This window comes from Salvelinus sp. IW2-2015, unplaced genomic scaffold (genome assembly GCF_002910315.2).
Source record: "Salvelinus sp. IW2-2015 unplaced genomic scaffold, ASM291031v2 Un_scaffold2581, whole genome shotgun sequence".
NCBI classification, from domain to species: Eukaryota; Metazoa; Chordata; class Actinopteri; order Salmoniformes; family Salmonidae; genus Salvelinus; species Salvelinus sp. IW2-2015.
Window position 1 is genome coordinate 37,584 of NW_019943891.1, and position 14,527 is coordinate 52,110.

The window sequence follows — 14,527 nt, forward strand, 5'->3', positions numbered from 1 at the left end:
CTCCAGATGTTTTAAGTCACTCAGATGTTTAATCACTCAGATGTTTAAGTCACTCACTCAGATGTTTAAGTCACTCAGATGTTTAGTCACTCAGATGTTTAGGTCATCAGATGTTTAGTCAGACTAGATTTAGGTCACTTCAGATGTTTAAGTCACTCAGATGTTTTGTCACTCAGATGTTTAGTCCACTCAGATGTTTAGTCACTCAGATGTTTAAGTCACTCAGATGTTTAGGTCACTCAGATGTTTAGGTCACTCAGATGTTTAAGTCACTCAGATGGTTTAAGTCACTCAGATGTTTAGGTCACTCAGATGTTTAAAGTCACTCAGATGTTTAAGTCACTCAGATGTTTAAGTCCTCACTCAGATGTTTAAGTCACTCAGATGTTTAAGTCACTCAGATGTTTAAGTCACTCAGATGTTTAGGTCACTCAATGTTAAGTCACTCAGATGTTTAGTCACTCAATGTTATAGGTCACTCAGATGTTAGTCATCAGATGTTTAGTCACTCAGATGTTTAAGTCACTCAGATGTTTAAGTCACTCACTCAGATGTTTTAAGTCACTCAGATGTTTAAGTCACTCAGATGTTTAAGTCACTCAGATGTTTTAGGTCACTCAGATGTTAAGTCACTCAGATGTTTAAGTCACCAGATTTAGGTCACTCAGATGTTTAAGTCACTACAGATGTTTAAGTCACTCACTCAGATGTTAAGTCTCACTCAGATGTTTAAGTCACTCACTCAGATGTTTAAGTCACTCAGATGTTTAAGTCACTGGATAAATGTAGAGCATCATACCTCAGTGGTCTGAGACATCAGGGGAGGCAGAGTGTCAACATCTCCTCCTGTACTCTCCCCTCCGCCGTCGCTGCCCCCCTCCCCCATCTGGATCATCTGGTTAGCATTAGCATCCCCTTGGGTGTCACCGCCCCCACTCGCTCTCCCCCGGCCTGCTGGTTCTGGTTGTTGCTGCCGACCTCACCACAACCACACCGCCCCCCATGCGTTGGGGTCGGACCACCAGACTTTGATAGGCTCACATCACCAGCGTCCTAAATAGATAATGGCTGGAGTTTGTTGTTTACTGTCACAATGCACCCTAAAGCAGAGAATTGATTTGAAAAAGTGGCTACCCGAGATGATTCCAGATGGCCACTGCCGGGGAGGACTTCGCCGTGCATAACTGACCGAGGGGCCTCATGATAATAGACCCAAACAGTCAGATCTACCCTATCTGAGTACAGTCACCTGTCCCATGTCGAACCTCCAGTCAAAACACCCATCCCGGCCCACGGATCCATGTAGATAGACGCCTGGAGAGGTACAGCGAGCTGAGATGTTGACCACATCTGCCCATCCCTGGAAGCCGCGTCTCACGAAAAACGCCACCACTGCACAGTACCTGCCATGCCTCCATACCGAGTTTATAACCAAAGTAGAACTTAAAAACACAATAACTTGGAAAGCAATACATTAAAACAATCTGACGTGCGAAAACAGTGACAACTTAAACAGTGCAACTAGAACTAGAAGATAAACCGTCACAAAACTCGTCAAATACACAGCTCTAAGGTCCGACGCTTGCTGAGCCTCTGGGTCTAGTCGACTCCTGTTTATCTTTGCAACAACAAACAATCTGCCTGTTCATTGAGAGCATGAAGCCCAAGGTGCTGGACTTGTGCAACTTTATACTTCATCTACTTCTGTCTGAATGGTTGACCGTAGAGTACCACTTGCTGAGAGTGACTAAGACTTATACTTGGAGGTAGTTGATTGGCTGTGAACTGATAATCATCACCTGAGAGGACCAGGAAAGGTGGTCGATAGTGACCCTAATACATATGCATCTCTCGAGTGTGAGTGACTTAAACATCTGAGTGACTTAAACATCTGAGAAGTACTAAGCGATACACAATTCCAATAAGCCAGACTGCCACGTACCAAAGATCATTCTTAGCAAGAGCACTGAATTCTATTTATTTATTCATTTGACTGTTTTACACTCCTGATGCCTGTCTACATAGTACGTAGAGTTGGTATCTCTTTTTTTTTTTTTTTTTAAGTCTTTAATGCTATTTATATAGTGATGTTGAATCAACCTTTTACCTGAACAGGTGTCTCAGACAGTCACAGAGGAGCAGAAGAACAAGATCGTCATCTGGGGGACAGACTCTAGGTGTGACGACCCTGAGCTGGCCGAGTTTGAGATGTTAGAATGTCAGGAGCTGGAGGCATACCTGGTGGAGGAGGAGGAGGAGGAAGAGGAGGTGGAGGAGGACGCATGTGAAGGAGTAGGACTAGGAGTAGGAGTGAAAGGAGGTGCACGGCAGATCCTCCTGGACCAGCCTGTCTCTWTAGTGGATCTAGTCTCTGACAGTAGAGAGGGAGGAGGGAGGAGGACTATTCAACGGGGCTCCAGCGGGCAGGACGTCGCCACCATGGGCTCTGGAGGAACCAGAGGGACGGCGGAGTATGTGACGAGGACAGAGTTCAGCTCTGAGAACCATGTCTTGGTGTCCCGCCTGTCCGCTATGTTCAGTCCGGATGGGAGKCTGGTCAGTGCTCTGGACACCGCTGGACGGACACAGGCCACCACCACAGACTCCTGGCACGTCCCCTCTGGACCCTCAGGACCAGACGGGACCATCTTAGAGGATCTCACCCTGGCCTCCCAGTCTTGTACCACCATCTCAGACCGGTCCAAGGCCTCTCAGCGAYCCAAACAACCTCGGGCTCCATCTAAAAGCACAATACAACGAGCTGACGTCGATCTAAACCAGAACACAACTGTTAGGTCTGAGGAGGTTGTCGTTCCGGAAGCACAAGTCAGTGACACCGTCGTAGTGGGTCGTTGTAAATGTCAGCACAACATGGAGGAAGATCAGGGCAATGAAAAGCACAACCAGAATCTGGAGCAGAGGTAACAGGCCAATGATAGAGGCAGTGGGAGGAAGGCAGCTGATGACCAACAGGATGTTAGAGGAGTGGGAGGAAGGCAGCTGAGGAACACCAGGATGCTAGAGGTAGTGGGGGAGGCAGCTGAGGACCACAGGATGTTAGAGGTAGTGGGAGGAAGGCAGCTGAGGAACCACAGGATGTTAGAGGTAGTGGGGGGAAGGCAGCTGAGGACCACCAGGATGATAGAGGTAGTGGGGGGAAGGCAGCTGAGGACCACCAGGATGATAAGAGGTAGTGGGAGGAAGGCAGCTGAGGACCACCAGGATGTTAAGAGGTGTGGGAGGAAGGCAGCTGAGGACCACCAGGATGTTAGAGGTAGTGAAGGGAAGGCAGCTGAGGACCACCAGGATCGCTAGAGGTAGTGAGGGGAAGGCAGCTGAGGACCACCAGGATCCAGAGGTAGTGAGGGGAAGGCAGCTGAGGACCACCAGGATCGCTAGAGGTAGTGAGGGGAAGGCAGCTGAGGACCACCAGGATGATAGAGGTAGTGGGGAGGAAGGCAGCTGAGGCCCACCAGGATGTTAGAGGTAGTGGGAGGAAGGCAGCTGAGGACCACCAGGATGCTAGAGGTAGTGAGGGAAGGCAGCTGAGGACCACCAGGATGATAGAGGTAGTGGGAGGAAGGCAGCTGAGGACCACCAGGATGTTAGAGTAGTGGGAAGGCAGCTGAGGACCACCAGGATGTAGAGGTGGGAGGAAGGCAGCTGAGGACCACCAGGATGTTAGAGGTAGTGGGGGAAGGCAGCTGAGGACCACAGGATGATAGAGGTAGTGGGGGGAAGGCAGCTGAGGACCACCAGGATGTTAGAGGTAGTGGGAGGAAGGCAGCTGAGGACCACCAGGATGTAGAGGTAGTGGGAGGAAGGCAGCTGAGGACCACCAGGATGTTAGAGGTAGTGGGGGGAAAGGCAGCTGAGGACCACCAGGATGTTAGAGGTAGTGGGGGAAGGCAGCTGAGGACCACCAGGATGTTAGAGGTAGTGGGAGGAAGGCAGCTGAGACCACCAGGATGTTAGAGGTAGTGGGGGAAAGGCAGCTGAGGACCACAGGATGTTAGAGGTAGTGGGAGGAAGGCAGCTGAGGACCACCAGGATGTTAGAGGTAGTGGGGGAAGGCAGCTGAGGACCACCAGGATGTTAGAGGTAGTGGGGAAGGCAGCTGAGGACCACCAGGATGTTAAAGGTAGTGGGAGGAAGGCAGCTGAGGACCACCAGGATGTTAGAGGTAGTGGGGGAAGGCAGCTGAGGACCACCGGATGTTAGAGGTAGTGGGAGGAAGGCAGCTGAGGACACCAGGATGTTAGAGGTAGTGGGAGGAAGGCAGCTGAGGACCACCAGGATGATAGAGGTAGTGGGAGGAAGGCAGCTGAGGACACCAGGATGTTAGAGGTAGTGGGGGAAAGGCAGCTGAGGACCACCAGGATGTTAGAGGTAGTGGGAGGAAGGCAGCTGAGAACCACCAGGATGTTAGAGGTAGTGAGGGGAAGGCAGTGAGGACCACAAAGGGTTATTCCCCCTGATATGAACCACGGCTCTCCCACCAAGTTAGGCACAAATGGGATTCAATCTGTTGAAACCAGAAGCTTGAAGAAGCATGGCTCTTTTGATAAAACCTCAAAGGAACAAGGCTCCTTCGGACAAAGCATGAAGAAAACGACTTCGTTTGAACAAAGCATGAAGAAAACGACTTCGTTTGAACACACCACAAAGAAGTCGGCCTCATTTGATAGAAGCTTGAAGAAAGAACCTTTCTTAGATAGAACGTTGATGAAAGAGGCGTCCTTCGACAGAACGTTGAGGAAGCAGGGCTCGTTTGAACGCAGCTCCAGTCCTTCTAGCCTGGATGGGAGGAAGCCTTGGGGTAGCCCCAGCAGGAGCCCCAGCCGACCCGCCACCCCTCCCTGGTCCCCCAGGAGACCAGCCCCCTGCTCCCCCGCCAAGACCAGCTCCAGACCTCCCTCCTCCACATCTCCAGCCAAGGCCAGCAACCGAGCCTCCAGCCAGGACCGCAGCAACTCCCCACAGAGGGGTACCACCAGTGGCCTCAAAGCACCTAGTAAGGTATGTGTWATCAGCAGCATCCCCAAACCCATCTCTCCTCAGCCACCTGCGGACCCTAGGATGGACTCTCCTCACAAACCCAAACCCGCCCGTCTCAAGATCATCACGTACGTCCGTAAGACCCCTCAGGTGAAGTCCCAGGGGACAGAGGTTGACCCAAATGAAGCCTTGACACTCCCTCTCCGCCTGTCCTCTTCCCACCCCAGCCCTCCTACAGCCCACAGAAAGCCCCACAAGGCAGGGCCCCATTCTAAGGCCTCACAGGTGCTCTGCTCCTCTAATATACTCTTTGATAAGTACCGTCAGGAGATGCAGAAGGCAGGATACTTTCCCCCGGGTACCGGCATGACGTCGCTGGGCATCAAACCTCCCAGCCACCCTCCTCCTCACAACCTCTCTTTGAACTCTGAGAGCTTTCATGGGGAACTACCTGACAGATACATGCATGAGGTGAGAGGGTGTGGTATGGTCTTGTGTGTATTTGTAGAAGCCAAATGTTCGCATGCTTGAAAATCAAATCATTTTCTGCGTGCTGACTGATACAAAACTTTAATTAAATATAATATAATTGAATGAATTGAACTAAACTGAAATGAAGCGAACTGATAATAACTGAAGTTGTTTGTCTCTGGTCTAGTTGGCTCCAGCACCTTCACAGCTGGCTCCCCAGGAGGGGACAGGCCTCTACCGTTCCCCCAGGCCCAGAGGGCCCCAGCTGGGGCTAGGGGCCGTCACCCGGCAGCCTGCTGCAGCCAAGAACAGGACTATGTTCCAGACCGGTCAGAGGTCAGGGGTCGTGACCCTCAGCCATCCAGGACAGCAGCCGGCACCGCCAGGGAACAACCAGGGAAACCACGACTCCACGGGTGAGACAGAGACCAAGAGGCTGAGGGGAGGCTGGAGGGACAGAGGGAGGGCRAGGGAGAGCAGGAAARGGGGAGAGGGGGARAGGGGAGGGAGAGTCTTCTCTACAGCTGCTGTTTACCATTATAGAATTACAGTATGTTGCTGCTAGAATGTTACGCTATGTTCCAGCTGTGTGTTCTAGAATGATCATGTTGATATGTTCCTGCTGCGTGTATTCTAGAATGATCTGTTGATTGTTCCTGCTGCGTGTTCTAGAATGATCATGTTGATATGTTCCTGCTGCGTGTTCTGAGAATGCTCATCGTTGATATGTTCTGCTCGTGTTCTAGAATGATCATGTTGATATGTTCCTGCTGCGTGTTCTGAATGTATCATGTTGATATGTTTCCTGCTGCGTGTTCTAGAATGATCATGTTGATATGTTCCTTGCTGCGTTGCGTGTTCTAGAATGATCATGTTGATATGTTCCTGTGCGTGTTCTAGATCAGATCATGTTGATATGTTCCTGCTGCGTGTTCTAGATTATCATGTTGATATGTTCTGCTGCGTGTTCTAGAATCATGTGATATGTTCCTGCTGCGTGTTCTAGATTATCATGTTGATATGTTCCTGCTGCGTGTTCTAGAATGATCATGTTGATATGTTCCTGCTGCGTGTTCTGAATTATCATGTTGATATGTTCCTGCTGCGTGTTCTAGAATTATCATGTTGATATGTTCCTGCTGCGTGTTCTAGAATTTCATGTTTGATATGTTCCTGCTGCGTGTTCTAGAATGATCATGTTGATATTGTCTGCTTGCGTTCTTAGAATATCATGTTGATATGTTCCTGCTGCGTGTTCTAGAATTATCATGTTGATATGTCTGCTGCGCATGCGTTTTGTTTCTAGAAATATCATGTTGATATGTTCCTGCTTGCAATGGTTTGTTCTGAGATTATCATGTTGAATATGTTCCTGCTGCGTGTTCTAGAATTATCATGTTGATATGTTCCTGCTGCGGTTCTAGAAATTTTTCATGTTTGATATGTTCCTGCTGCGTGTTCTAGAATTATCATGTTGATATGTTCCTGCTGCGTGTTCTAGAATTATCATGTTGATATGTTCCGCTGTGTGTTTCTAGAATGATCATGTTGATATGTTCCTGCTGCGTGTTTCAGAATTATCATGTTGATATGTTCCTGCTGCTAGTTCTAGATGATCATGTTAATATTTTCCTGCTCGTGTTCTAGAATTTCATGTTGAAATGTTCCTGCTGCGTGTTCTAGAATTATCATGTTGATAAAAAAATGAGCTAGGACTGTGTGGGAGTGGTCTGAGAGGTCTGAGAGAGGGGCCTAATTGGAGGAGCCTAATGGGAGGGATGTGTAACCTGAAAACTAGCTGTTATTGACAGAGAGGGCAAACTTTCTTTACTGTTATTGGTTTATTAACACCTGATGTCACCAGGTGGTCCAAAAAAAACACCCAGTCAAACAAGCTGAAGTTCTCCGGGGGGCTTTTCAAACAGCTCTTACACTAAAATGCATTCTCATAATATTCAATTTCTCAATATTATTCTAACCACATAGTGTGGAAATATATATAAAACATAAGAAATCCGTTTTTTGACTGCACTTCCCCTTTATTTGAGGTGGCAGGTAGCCTAGTGGTTAGAGGAGGCAGGTAGTCTAGTGGTTAGAGCGTTGGACTAGTAACCGAAAGGTTGCAAGATTGAATCCCCGAGCTGACAAGGTACAAATATGTTGTTCTGCCCCCTGAACGAGGCAGTTAACCCACTGTTCCCCGGTAGGCCGTCATTGAAAATACGAATTTGTTCTTAACTGACTTGCCTAATTAAATAAAGGTTAAATGAAAATAATAATAATTTAAATGGAATAAATTAATAACGACTTGCTAAAATTCTTTATTTTGGCTGTGCACCTTCTGTGAATTCTAGGAAGATTTTAACCCACTTAACCCCAACATTTCTCCAAGTTTTTACCGTCATTGTAAAGCCCTAGTTATTTTGTTTCTTTGACAGTCATTGTATATTTCATGTTATTAGTGATTCATTTTAAGAAAGACAAAATAAACCTTTCCCTCATTTTAAGGTCAACCCTGTTACATGAACTGTGTTGACTCTCGTTTTAATATGGTGAAACTTATTATTATAATTTTTCTCTAAAGAGACATTGAACATCTAATAGTCAAATCATAGTGTAAAAGCAGGTGAGCTGGTTACACAGTTTTGGGCCATTTTGTGGTGTAAAACTGAACTGGTCGAGCATAACACGTCAACTCTGGCTAGAAATGTTTTAACAATTTCAATGTTTTTTGTGAAGCTTTCATTCAATTTCCTTCCGTGTTGCTCTCAACAAGCTTCCCTCTATCACAAGGGGATTGATGGCTGATTTAAAGATGATGTTGTGAACTCTTTTACTTTATTTGGCATTTAATATGAATTTACTATAGTGTTTTTATTTGATTTAAAGGGGAAGTCAAACTAGATTTTCCAGTTTTTTAAAAATTCCACACTGACGTCGAAATAACACTTTGAAACTGGAAAATGATGATAATGCCTTTTTAGCGTAGAGTTTAAAGAAAGAAGGAAAAAAATGTCACACAGCATGACATCACAATCTGATCGGATTATTCTGACCAATGACCAGTCGATTTTTATTTGCATATGTATCCTCCTACATGACGGGGTAAGAGTGGTAGGCTCTAGAGTCTAGATGATCCTATCCGCCAATCAGGGCTGTGTATGTAAATATATACTTTTTTTTGTATTAACACTCCCACACAGTCAGACTGAGCATTTCAATGGCAAAAGGAAGCTTAGGGAAATACATTTAAAAATATATATATTTTCATGAAATTAACACACACTATGATTTATTAGACAAACAGCGATGATTAAAAAATGTAATTAACCTCTTGAGATGGGGCAAATTTGTTTTTTAAATTAAGTTAAACGTGCTCTTTATGACAATGTTAAAAATTAGGTGAAATAAAATGTCCCCCCCCCCCACCAACTTACACTATTCAAAAGGCACCTAATTGGTTGAGCGGTTCATTGACTTTGCCTGGTTGTGTTAATTTAATTTAGTCAGCAATACTTTGATGTTGAAGGATTTTTCTTCCTCTCTGCTACCTTTGCCAGCATCGTCCTAGTTACCAAGCCCTGGGGCAGATGGACATATCTATTTTCTAGAAGTTATTGTGAGGAAATACCGTAGTCATTTCAGTTAATAAATATTAATGAGGCTTGACTGCAGACACCTACAGCCTTTGAAGTACAACTAACTGACAGCAGTGGAACTGGTACATCGCTTGACAGAAGTACCAACTAAAACATCATATTTCTCACTTGTGGCAGAACTGACTGGCTCATCTATTCAGCTTACAAACACATGATCGCTGATCGTTTACGTAGCGTTATGAATGTATATGTAGCGCTATGCAGCATTATGTACCATTATAGTGTGTCATGTAGCGTTATAGTGTGTTATGTAGCATTATGTACCATTATAGTGTGTCATGTAGCGTTATAGTGTGTTATGTAGCATTATAGAGCGTTATGTAGCATTATAGAGCATTATGTAGCATTATAGAGTGTTATGTAGCACTGTAGAGTGTTATGTATCACTATATAGCATTATAGAGCATTATATAGGCATTATAGAGTCATGTAGCATTATATAACATTATTGGGCGTTATATAGCATTATAGAGTGTTATGTAGCGTTATGTAATTAGGAGATATCTAAAGTGTTTCAAAACCATGAATAATCATTCATGTGGCTCTCTCCATCACGGTCTCATCCTCCCTCCATCCCTCCATTCTATCAGACAGAGGGAGAAATTACTCTTGACATATTAACAGGCTGTCATCACAGGGACCAGGCGGTAGGCACATGATCTGAGATTGAGCGGCTGTATGGCCAGCCTGCGGCCATAAGGGAGAACAGAGTAACAGAGTAAGGATGTGCGTCTTTCCCTGTCAAGATGATTCAGTACATATCTATACTGAACAAAGATATTAACGCAACATGCAACAATTTCAARGATTTTACTGAGTTACAGTTCATRTAAGGAAATCAGTCGATTKAAATRAAKKWATTAGGCCCTGATMGATGGATTTCACATGACTGGGCAGTGGYGCAGCCATGGATGGGCCTGGGAGGGCATAGGCCCACCCACTTGGGAGCCAAGYCCAMCCACTGGGGAGTCAGGCCCAGCCAATCACAATTCGTTTTTTCTGCACAAATGGGCTTTATTAMAGACAKAAATACTCCTCAGTTTCTCAGCTGTCCGGGTGGCTGGTCTCAGGCGATCCYGCAGGTAAAGAAGCCCGGATGTTGAGGTCCTGGGCTRCTGTGGTTACGCATGGTCTGCGGTTGTAAGGCCGGTTGGACGTACTGYCAAATTCTCTAAAATGACATTGGAGGCGGCTTATGGTAGAGAAATTACCGTTCAAATYTCTGGCAACAGTTCTGGTGGACATTCCTGCAGTCAGCAGGCCAATTGGACACTCCCTCAAAACTTGARACATCTGTGGCATTGTGTTGTGTGACAAAACTGCACATTTTAGTGACCTTTTATTTTCCCCAGCACAAGGTACACCTGTGTAATGATAATGGCGCCGGAGAGGATGGCTGCCATTTTATGGGCTCCTAACCAACTGTGCTATTTTGTGTGTTTTTTTGTGTGTTTTTAAACTTATTTTGTACATAATGTTGCTGCTACTGTCTCTCATGACCGAAAAGAGCTTCTGGATATCAGAATCACGATTACTCACCTCGAAATGGACAAAGATTTTTTCTTTAATCCCCGTCATTCACGTGAAGAAAATACTGAAATACAGGGGGTGGAGATCGGGGTGCCTTGTGAGAATTCAACGGCAAGTGGGTAGCCCGCCTCTACCATCCGTTCTATTGGCCAACGTGCAATCACTGGAGAATAAACTGGATGATCTCTGTTCGAAACTATCCTACCAACGGGACATTAAAAACTATAATATCTTATGTGTCACTGAGTTGTGGCTTAACGGCGACATGGATAATAGACAGTTGGCTGGGTTTTCCGTGCATCGGCAGGACAGAGCAGCTACGTCTGGTAAGATGAGGGGTGGGTGGGTGTGTCTATTTGTCAAAAACAGCTGGTGCGCGATGTCTAATATTAAGGAAGTCTCACGGTATTGCTCGCCTGAGGTAGAGTACCTCATGATAAGCTGTAGACTACACTATCTACCAAGAGAGTTTTCGTCTACATTTTTTGTAGCCGTTTATTTACCACCACAAACCGATGCTGGCTTTAAGACCGCACTCAACGAGCTGTATAAAGGCCATAAGCAAAGAAGAAAATGGTCATCCAGAAGCAGCACTCCTAGTGGCCGGGGACTTTAATGCAGGAAAATTTAAATCTGTTTTACCTCATTTCTACCAGCATGTCACATGTGCAACCAGAGGGGAAAAAACTCTAGACCACCTTTACTCTACACACAGAGATGCGTACAAAGCTCTCCCTCGTCCTCCATTTGGCAAATCTGACCATAATTCTATCCTCCTGATTCCTGTTTACAAGCAAAAACTAAAGCAGGAAGCACCAGTGACTCGCTCAACTCGGAAGTGGTCAGATGACGCGGATGCTACGCTACAGGACTGTTTTGCTAGCACAGACTGGAATATGTTCCGAGATTCATCCAATGGCATTGAGGAGTACACCACCTCAGTCACTTGCTTCATCAATAAGTGCATCGATAACATCATCCCCACAGTGACCGTACGTATATATCCCAACCAGAAGCCATGGAATACAAGGCAACATCTGCACCGAGCTAAATGCTAGAGCTGCCGGTTTCAAGGAACGGGACACTGATCCGGATGCGTATAAGAAATCCTGCTATGCCCTCAGACGAACCGTCAAACAGGCAAAGCATCAATACAGGACTAAGATTGAGTCCTACTACCCTGGCTCTGACGCTTGTCGAATGTGGCAAGGCTTGCAAACTATTACGGACTACAAAGGTAAACCCAGCCGCACACTGCCCAGTGACGCGATCCTACAAGACAAGCAAAATGCCTTTTATGCTCGCTTCGAGGCAAGCAACACTGAAGCATGCAGGAGAGCACCAGCTGTCCCGGACAACTGTGTGAACACGCTCTTCGTAGCCGATGTGTGCAAGACCTTTAAACAGGTCAACATTCAAAAAGCCGCTGGCCAGCACGTTTACCAGGACGTGTACTCAGAGCATGCGCTGACCAACTGGCAAGTGTCTTCACTGACATTTTTCAACCTCTCCCTGACCAAGTCTGTAATACCTACATGTTTCAAGCAGACCACCATAGTCCCTGTGCCCAAGAAAGCGAAGGTTAGCCTGCCTAAATGACTAGCGCCCGTAGCACTCACGTCGGTGAGCCATGAAATGCTTTGAAAGGCTGGTCACCGCCCAAACAGATCCACAGATGGCGCAATCTCAATCGCCACTCCACACTGCCCTTTCCCACCTGGACAAAAGGAACACCTATGTGAGTGTTCATTGACTACAAGCTCAGCGTTCAACACCATAGTGCCCACAAAGCTCATCACTAGCTACTTCCTGGTTTGGGCTTATCATAAACTTATGAAGGGGAAGCTCCCATATAGCCCAGAATAAGCTGATCAGGGTAGTTTGAAGGTGATAGTCCCATAGTGCAGGAGCTGCTTTCAGAAACTAAACTGGCGCCGCCTGTGAGGTAGGTGTCCCAGATAGACTAGGTTTGCTTTACAGGAGTATTATTGGCTCCTGCGCCCAATATCAAAGGATTACTTGTCCGTCTGTTAGGATGTCACAAATCACAGCACCAGATCAGTGTGTCTGCTGATGATATGTGCTACAGTTCAGGCTTCAAGTGAAGTAATGCGGAAAGGTACTTTCTGTATACTGGAGCCTCAGAATGGAATGAGTTGCCTCTGCCCTATAAAACAACATTTCCTCTCTGGACAGCTTTAAAAATAAAGAAAAAATATGTTTGATGTCTTCTGTGCCCATATGAATAACCCCTATGATGTAACTGGAATGAATAGATAGATGTCCTTCTTCTCTGTTTTTGTTTTATTATTTCACTGCCATACTGTGTTGGATCTTGTCTAGCCATCTTGTCTCAAGAGGACCACAATGGAAATAAGTCCCAGACTTTATTGTGTGTTATCCTCAATGATTTTATTCATGCGCATGTATGGCTTTTAAGTTTTATGTGTGCTTGTTTTTTTTTTAAATGGCCGAGTTAATAAACTAAACTAAACTATGGACCCTGGGACTAAACACCTCCCTCTGCAACTGGATTCTGGACTTCCTGACGGGTTGCCCCCAGGTGGTAATGGCAACAATACATCTGCCACGCTGATCCTCAAGACGGGGGCCCCTTAGGGTGCATGCTTAGTCTCCTCCTGTACTCCCTGTTCACTCACAACTGTGTTGCCAAGCACGACTCTAATACCATCATTAGTGGTAGGCCTGATCACCGACAACGATGAGAGTCAGTGATCAGTGTGGTACCAGGACAGCAACCTCTCCCTCAATGTGAGCAAGACAAAGGAGCTGATCGTGGACTACAAGAAAAGGAGGGCCGAACACGCCCTCATTCAAATCGACAGGGCTGTCTCGGAACGGGTCGAGAGTTTCAAGTTCCTTGGTGTCCATAGCACCAACAAGCTATCATGGTCCAAACACACCAAGACGGTCATTAAAAGGGCACAACAACACCTTCTCCCCCTCAGGAGACTGAAAAGATTTGGCATGGGTCCCCAGATCCTCAAAAAGTTCTACAGCAGCACCATCGAGAGCATCCTGAGCGTTTGCATCACCGCCTGGTATGGCAACTGCTCGGAATCTGACCGTAAGGTGCTACAGAGGGTTGTGTGTACAGCCCAATACATCAGTGGTGCCAAGCTTCCTGCCATCCAGGACCTATATAATAGGTGGTGTCAGAGGAAGGTAAAACAAGTTGTCGAAGACTCCAGTCACTCAAGTCATAGACTGTTCTCTCTGCTACCGCATGGCAAGCGGTACCGGAGCGCCAAGTCTAGGTCCAAAAGGCTCCTTAACAGCTTCTACCCCCAAGCTATAAGACTGCTGAAAAATTTATAAAATGGCCACCCAGACTATTTACATTGATTTGATTTGATCATGCTGTTTAATCAGCTTCTGGATATACCACACCTGTCAGGTGGATGGATTATCTTGACAACAGATACATACTCACTAACAGGGAGGGAGGTAAACAAATGTGTGCTTTTTGTGCGCATAACCCCACTGGTCTCTCCTATCATTGCTATGCAGATGACACTCAAGTACACTCTCTCCCCCCCCCCTTCTGACACCCAGGTGACAAACACGCATCTCTGCGTGCCTGGCAAAATCTAACCTCTGTAACGTCTGCTTCCACTCACACTCTCAAACACATAGATCCCCTGAACGACAGCTCATCTCTAGATCCCAATCACCTGAATTCTCATCACCTGTTCACAGACACCTGTATGTCATTATCTACACACTATTTAGTTCAGTTTTTGCACCCCATCATTGTGAGGATTTTTGTTTTGTGACACACTTCTATTCAGGCTCTGGTTTTTCCCGTAATGTACTCTCCTGTCGTGAGATAGTTTTTACTGCCTCAT

General features: G+C 46.1%; 2 protein-coding genes across 2 annotated transcripts in view; both read left to right on the plus strand.

Annotated features, from left to right (window-relative positions):
• Positions 1–3,026, plus strand: part of LOC112074325 (uncharacterized) — an 8,983-nt gene extending 5,957 nt beyond the window's left edge. The window contains exon 2 of the mRNA XM_024141519.2: positions 2,116–3,026. Within this exon, the coding sequence (XP_023997287.1) occupies positions 2,116–2,925 (810 nt within the window). The 3' untranslated portion in view covers positions 2,926–3,026. The remainder of the gene's footprint in view (positions 1–2,115) is intronic.
• Positions 3,027–4,254: 1,228 nt separating this feature from the next.
• The window catches only part of LOC112074324 (microtubule-associated tumor suppressor candidate 2-like), a gene marked incomplete at its 3' end in the record, with an annotated part of 50,147 nt that continues 39,874 nt past the window's right edge, over positions 4,255–14,527 (plus strand). Inside the window, exons 1-2 of the mRNA XM_070440472.1 lie at positions 4,255–5,469; positions 5,657–5,885. Coding sequence (XP_070296573.1) covers positions 4,480–5,469; positions 5,657–5,885 — 1,219 coding nt within the window. The remainder of the gene's footprint in view (positions 5,470–5,656; positions 5,886–14,527) is intronic.